The following is a 7500-nucleotide window of genomic DNA, read 5'->3' on the forward strand; positions in this document are numbered from 1 at the left end:
CTTTTCTCCTTCCTCGACCCCCCCCCCCCCCCCCCAAAAAAAAAAAAAAAAAAAAAAAATCCCATTTGAATTGCATTTTCCCTCTCTTTCACAAACTTAACTTTTTGTTACTTTCACTAATCCGCTCCGATTTTTTTTCTCCAGCATTGTTGCTACATCCCTGACTGTGGAGATTTGATTTACAGGAAATGATTGCATTGAGACCGTACCGGAATAAGTTGATGATGCGGAAGATAAGCATGCCCAGTCTACCTAAGCATTAAGTATGTTTTTATTACCTCTTGTTTCAAAAAATGTCTTTGGTAAACTCATCCAAAGGCAGGATGCTTAATAGAATAATAGAGTACAAGACCTTGTCAGATTAAGTTTCTTTATACTTTTTGAACTGCTGAACCCTTGCTATGTCTGTCTCATGTCGTGGTGGATAAGAGAATGTGCCAAGCATTTTTGAGATTCCGATGCTGCTGATTTCTGTGAAGACTTGTTATACCTGCAAGTATAAACCAAATATCCGTGTACTATTTTCACAGCAGGGGGCATGACCCCGACCGCAGTCAAAAGAATGAAGAAAGAACAAATTGCTTGCTTATGAAGTCTCGAGCTTTCAATAAACCGTTAACAGTAAAAATAACAGAAAATTTAAAGCCTGGAGCTGTTTTAGAGTTCATTTTGGAGAAGTCTTTGGGCATGATTTGAGTGCCTCTTGCTTTCGTTTACATGTTGAAAAATCTACCACACATTTTAAGATTTTACGTTTTAATGCACTATCCAGCCTGATTGTCCGTAGACCACGAGGTGCAATAACTTTTTGGGGATAAATGGTTAGTTAATCAAAACCTCTTCTGATTTCAACAAAGTTCCGTCGCCAGTTTCACTTTCTAAGCATAGACTGGTATTAGTGGGGAAGTGATCTTGAACATGCGTGAAACTCTTTCATAATGCTTTCTCTCGTTGTTGGGTGTTGCACCATCTGCAGAGCTTCTTTGTGTTTTCATTGCCATCAAAACTGCCGCTGAAGTTTTTTTTTTTTTTTTGGGGGGGGGGGTTTGGGGGGGGTGAGACCAAAGCATACAGAGGGGAAAAAAGGGGGATTTTTTGGGGGGAGGGGGGAGGGAGGATGGTCAGGCATGATGAGAGAACCTTGTTTTGTTGTTATGGGCAGACTATAAATGCACGCAGAAGGCGGTATAAAAGGGAATATTGTCACAATGTAGGAGTCAGTCAACTGGTGTCCAGAGTTTTGGTGTTTTTGATTGCTTGCACTCCTCTCGGCCTCCTCTTGAGGAACACAACACACAAATGTAATAATATTGGTCCACTACCTAGATCTATCCTCATGGAACACTAACCTTCTTGAGGAGCATTCTGTTGGGTGAAATATGTATTAAGCAGGTCTTTAATGGTGTCACTCGTCACCTGTCACCATTTTTTTCAGAGGGTGAACTTTGTGCCAGATTTATGACAGCGGACACGAAAACGTCTAACGGCTGGTATTTTTTAAATCTATATTTGTATTAAACAAATCTCTAATGTTGCAATCTTAAGTCTTCAAATCCTATAGGATTCCTTTCTCTTTTGCTTAATCCGAGCCAAGCAAACGAGGCAAAAGGTCTCAGTTTTGCCACTCAGAACATAAGTCGCATCCTTCAGGCGCGTGTTTGTAAAGTGAGGTGTTGAAACTTCGGTGATCATCCCAGAACTCTTCATGTTGAACCGATCTTGGTCCATATTGTACTCAAACAAAAGGCGTGCGAGAGAGGCTGGAGAGAACTGTTGTGACTCCACCTCTGATAGTTCTTTCTATTTCCCGTGTATTGAAACGTTCTCTCGTGCACCTGGCCCAAAGAGAACTTTTTTCTCCCATCAGTTCAGCGTCACATTAATTATATAATTACAGGTATAATATGGAACGCTTTTTGCCTTTTACCTTTTCTCTGTCTTCAGACTCAGACACACAAATCATGCTCTTACTTCATTCTTATGTTATCAATTACAGCTCTGTCATTTTGGGACGAAAAGTTTTCATACTTGATGTCCACTGATTGTAATATTTACTTAACCACTTTTCCCGCATAGGCCTACTTAACTGTGAAGCCTCGTCGTGCGGTGAATTACTACACGTTCACGAACAGAGAAAACAGAATAGATGCACGTAGCTCATACAAAACAGATTCTTGAAACCTCTTATTCACGCTTTAACATCACATCGTTCTCTTTGGAAAGCATTTCTTTCTTGCAGGGTCAGGAAAAGTACATGTAACTTCATTGTATTATTTTTGGATCTGTGTTTGGAGTGTTTTTCTACTGTAACCTATCTGGTAGATGAAACATTCGCCACGGTTACCGCTTTTATAGTTATATCATAATAATTATTTTAAGGGTTGCTAGGTATTTGCTTTGCCTGACATACGATTCTAATTTACGATACTTCAGACGTTTTTCTATTCTTAATTTAAAAAATTTTTTGAACGGGAAAACTTTGAAAAAGGGGGGGGGGGGGCAAATACACTACACGTTTACTTGACGAGTCACCGAGAAGAATGATAATTGTGTCAGTTCTATTTCAGGCGAACTTTTTTAAAGCCACCCCATGCCACACAACGAGGCACTTTTGCGAAGCGAATTGAGTTTCATTTTTTAGATGTAGTAAAAAAACTGATCTTAATCTCAGTAAATCAAAAACTACTGGCAAAAAGCCAAGTGAGTTTGAGACTAGTGCGTCCTCAGAGTGCGATGTGTACTCTGTGACTGAGTCAACTTTCCTGAAAGTGGCGTGAATCACGGCCCCCTGCGGTTTAATTAATGTAGATCTGGGTTTACCTACCACTGCTCCGTCATTTCTGTATACACTTAGAGCTGGGGCAAGAGCGTTTTGAATAGAGACCAGCAAACTACACGTGGCTTTGAAGTTGAAAAAACATTGATGTATGAGAAAAAAGTCGGGGTTTCTAAAATCAATTCTGCAAGCGCAGGCTAGGGTTGCTCAGGCGTGTTCAACGACTTTCTCTCCTCTTGTCGAGCAGGACGCTGCGATGTTCCTGGCTGACCGCGGTGACATGTTCACTACTGGTGTGGTCAAGCCTTCTGTGCTTCACAGCAAGCCGCTGCTCTCGGATCTCGTCGCCTGCGAACAGGGAAGGGCCTGGAGTCTCCGACCGCCCAAAATTGACGACCACGGTGTGTGTGTGTGTGTGTGTGTGTGTGTGTGTGTGTGTGTGTGTGTGTGTGTGTGTGTATGTGTGTGTGTACCGAGTGTGTCTGTGTATGTTCGCGCGTGTGTGTATGTGTATCTAGTGTGTGTGTGTGTGTGTGTGTGTGTGTGTGTGTGTGTGTGTGTGTGTGTGTGTGTGTGTGTGTGTGTGTGTGTGTGTGTGTGTGTGTGTGTGTGTGTGTGTGTAAGTAACCCGCCAAACATCCTGCCATCAAGAAATGAGTAACCAATCTGCTGTGATGCTATATCGAAACATTAGATTCTGGGTGCCATTAAGAAGCTGAACAACGGTAAAGCGGCCGGTCCTAATCAGATTCACATCCAAAGCCCTAAAAGCAGATGCCAATGTGACGGCAGACCACAGAAGACTAATACTATAGGTGTTCTGTGTGGCAGACCTCCTTCTCCCATTGTTTACCAGGATCTGGAATGAGAGCTAGTTCCCACAGGATTGGAAAGAAGGACACCTTGTAAAACTTCCTAACAAGGGGGATCTCAGCAACTGCAGCAACTACCGCGGAATCACTCTTCTCTCAATACCAGGTAAGGTCTTCAACAAAATCATTCTGGAGAGAGTCAAGTCTGCAACGGATCCAAAACTTCGGGATGAACAGGTTGGTTTTCGGAAAAACCAGTCAACCACAAACCAGATTGCTACACTGAGGATCATAGTGGAACTCCCAGTTGATCGTCAACTTCCTTGACTATGAGAAGGCCTTTGACAGCATAGACTGAGCAATACTAATGCAAGATACTTTGACATCACGGAATCCCACAGAAGTTGGTTAACCTCATCGAGAGCGCGTACGAAGGGACAAGTTGCAGGGTTATACATGATGGCCAGCTCACAACAGCTTTGACATCAAGACCGGTGTGAGACAGGGATGTTAACTATCACCTTTCCTCTTTATCTTGGCATTCGACTGGCTGATGAAGGAAACCACTAGAGGACTCAATAGACCCAATGGACACAGTTGGACGATCTGGACTTTGCAGATGACTCGGCGCTTCTGCCACACACTCAGGAACAGATGCAAGCAAAAACAACAATTTTAAACAGCCTATCAGCGTGTGTTGGATTGAGGATCCACCCCGGAAAGTCAAAAGTCCTAAGGATAGATGCACTACGAAAGGAGCAGGTCACAGTAGAGGGAAATGCATTAGAAGACGTCGAATCCTTCTGCTATCTTGGGAGTATAATTGACAGAGAGGGAGGAACAAGGGTTGAAATAAAGTCCCGCATTGGAAAGAGGCACAGACTGCATTTATTTCTTTGAATAGGATTAAAATTTGGAGGACCAGGGATATTCCACTACGGACAAAGCTAAGAATTTTCAACTGAAATGTGACAGTCAGTCTTGTTATATGGATGTGAAAGGTGGAACGCATCTCAGACGTGAATAAAGAAGATCCAGGTTTTCTTAAATAAGTGTCTGGGGAAGCTACTGAGGATCAAATGGACAAACAGGATCACCCACGAGGAAGTATTAAGAAGAACGAGACAGAGCCCAGTAAGAGATGATGTGGGAAAAAGGCGTTTGCGATGGATAGCTGCATAACAAGGAAAGTGTTAGATTGGAATCCACAGGGTAAAATATCAAGAAGAAGACAACGGGGGACCTGGAGAGCAGTCACAGAAATGGATGTACAGAAAAGTGGGAAGAAATGGAGTGACTTCAAGCGACTAGCCCAGGATAGGGAAAAGTGGACAGTGTTTGTTCGTGGCCTATATCCTGACCCAGGGTGAGAAAGGAAATGATGATGATGAATAGTAATAGGGAAGTGCTCAACGCTCGATCAAAAGCTGACCTCCGTACTATACACGATGACGTGGGTTGACCATTGACCACACACTTTCACACTCCCATTGCAGCACAAATTTATCAGATTGCTGGTTGCACTTTAAAATAAGGGTGATTTTAATGACTTGCTATTAGCAATACTGTTAGCTTAATCCTTAACTTTGTTTTAGAATTATAACATTTGTGAAATAACCAAAGCACAATAACTTCATTTGGAATCATTTACTCAGGAGCAGGCAGGCAATGAACGAGTTTGTCTGATATTGTCAAGGATTGATTATTGCAATTCCTTACTGGCTGGTGTACCTGATGAACAGTTACAACAACTACAAAGAGTACAAAATATTGCTGCTAAAATAATTACAAAAAAAACTAAAGCATGATCATGTGACTCCTATTTTAAAAGCATTACACTGGCTCCCAGTGAAAGAGCGTATCATATATAAAATCTGTTTAATTTGCTACAAGTGCTTAAATGATTTATCACCGGACTATCTAAAACAGCTTTTAACACCCTATGTGCCTCCTAGAACGCTCAGATCATCAAGTGACAAAACAACCCTTGTTAAGCTTAAAATAAATTACAAATCATATGGCCAACACTCTTTTTCATATTTTGCCCCACTTGTTTGGAATAGGCTTCCAAAAACTATCAGAGAAGCAGAAATTCTAGAAATTTTTAAGAAGAAACTAAAAGCATTTCTATTTTCATCATATTTCGATTATACAGAATCCATCCAAGCTGTAGATCGTTGTGAGTTTGTATGTGCGTATGTGCATAATATGTACGTATGTGTGTATGTGTGTATGTATGTGTGTGTGGTGCGTGCGTGAGTGAATATGTGTTTGCACGAGTATGTAACACTATGTACCTTTAAAATTGATTTGTAAATCCATAATATGTATCATGTTAAGCGCATAGAGCATTGCATAAGTGGATATGCGCTATATAAATGCAATCCATTATTATTATTATATTATGAAAAAAGAATCGTGTTTGAAAATGTAAGAATTCGATTTTTGTCTCTATCATTCACCTTTGTTTATTATGTACTTTTCCACTTCGCAAAGGACTCTCAATTGAGCTTTCAAAATGCTTAGACTAAATTTCTGATAATACTTTTTTCAGATATGAAAATGGAAGGATCCAAATCTCGAAACCGATCGATTCTGACTAAAACGAGCAAAAAGAACCCCTTTGCTTCCCGCCAAAAGCCTCCCCCTGCCTTCGTCCTGTTTGCCAGAGAGCCCAACGGCTACACACCACTTCCCCCCTCATCGTGGCCTGGCAACAGAGCAGACGGCACTGTCCGTTCTGCCTCTTCCCTCTGTAATCTTCTGCTGGTACGAGGCGTGGCTGCACCCACTGTACTTCCCCCGCCATGCAGGATGCGAGCCTCAAAACGCGGCGAGGGACGTGTGGTCATAAACGCTCCAGACCGCAGTGCTCATTGCTACCTCAACCAGCCAGAGTGGCCAAGACCCGAACATCAGAGGAAAAAGTCAAGGAATCCTGAAGAGAAAGTGAAGTGCAATGATTTGAGGCATTCTGGAGAAGGACGTACACAGCCGGACCATAAACAAAAACATACACGGGATAAATCTTCACGAGGGCAAAGCGAAGATTCGGAATACGACGAAACGTTTGTGGAAAGAATAAAGAGTATTCTGGCCCTGGCGAGGAGTGCAGTGGGCTCATCTGGTTCCTCCAGTCCTGCCCCAGTGAAGGGCATTCTCAAGTCCAGCAGTTCGTGCATGCTGCCTGTCACTGATGGTAGGGGGCTGGACTCGCCTACAGGAAGTAACTCCCGCTCTTCTACAAAGTCTCAAAAACGAGTGCAGTTTCGGGGTGTTGGCTGTGGAGAGGGGGGCGGAAGAGCCCAATGCGATGGAGATAAGCGAATACCTAATGGTATTGCTTGCTGTGACGACACCCCTCATGGACCCATCCCTTCGGAAGGGGACGGGAGCGAATGCGTAGACAATGATTTCATCATGAACAGAGACAGGCTAGGAGGAAGATCCTTTGATAATCTAGAGAACTCGGCAGACATACGCTGTGCCTCACCCTCAGAGAAGAGAGACGTAGACGACTGCCCTTTCACAGCCTCTCCTTTCCCGCGTGAAGATGGTGGTTTCACACCGCAGGCTATGAGGGACGAAGAGCCCTACGACATGAGCGTTCACCCTAATGAACAATTTCCGGTCAAAATACCAAAGGCGAGTCGCAGATCTCTACAAAACCCACGTGGCTATGATACAGTCATACCCTCACGAAGACCTAAATTTTTGGGGACACGGAACCGATCCGGTAGTCAGAGATCAGATAATCCAGGAACCCCTGATCTCATGAATAGTAATTGCCCTGAGACTCCATCCTCAAAGTCCCACACATTCCCCCCACCAACAGTGCGACAGTCTCCACATATAGCTGAAGACGATGTTGTTTTATCTCGACATGGCACACTCGCTCCTAGTGAAATGGCT

At 43.1% G+C, this 7500-nt stretch overlaps 1 protein-coding gene across 1 annotated transcript in view; it reads left to right on the plus strand.

The window, feature by feature from the left end:
* The window catches only part of LOC101851865, a 27530-nt gene that overhangs the window by 15746 nt on the left and 4284 nt on the right, over positions 1–7500 (plus strand). The window contains exons 2-3 of the mRNA XM_005098065.3: positions 3024–3177; positions 6143–7500. The exon at positions 6143–7500 is cut by the window's right edge and continues 308 nt beyond it. Coding sequence (XP_005098122.1) covers positions 3033–3177; positions 6143–7500 — 1503 coding nt within the window. The 5' untranslated portion in view covers positions 3024–3032. The remainder of the gene's footprint in view (positions 1–3023; positions 3178–6142) is intronic.

The sequence above is a fragment of the Aplysia californica genome, unplaced genomic scaffold, assembly GCF_000002075.1.
Source record: "Aplysia californica isolate F4 #8 unplaced genomic scaffold, AplCal3.0 scaffold00171, whole genome shotgun sequence".
Taxonomy (NCBI): domain Eukaryota; kingdom Metazoa; phylum Mollusca; class Gastropoda; order Aplysiida; family Aplysiidae; genus Aplysia; species Aplysia californica.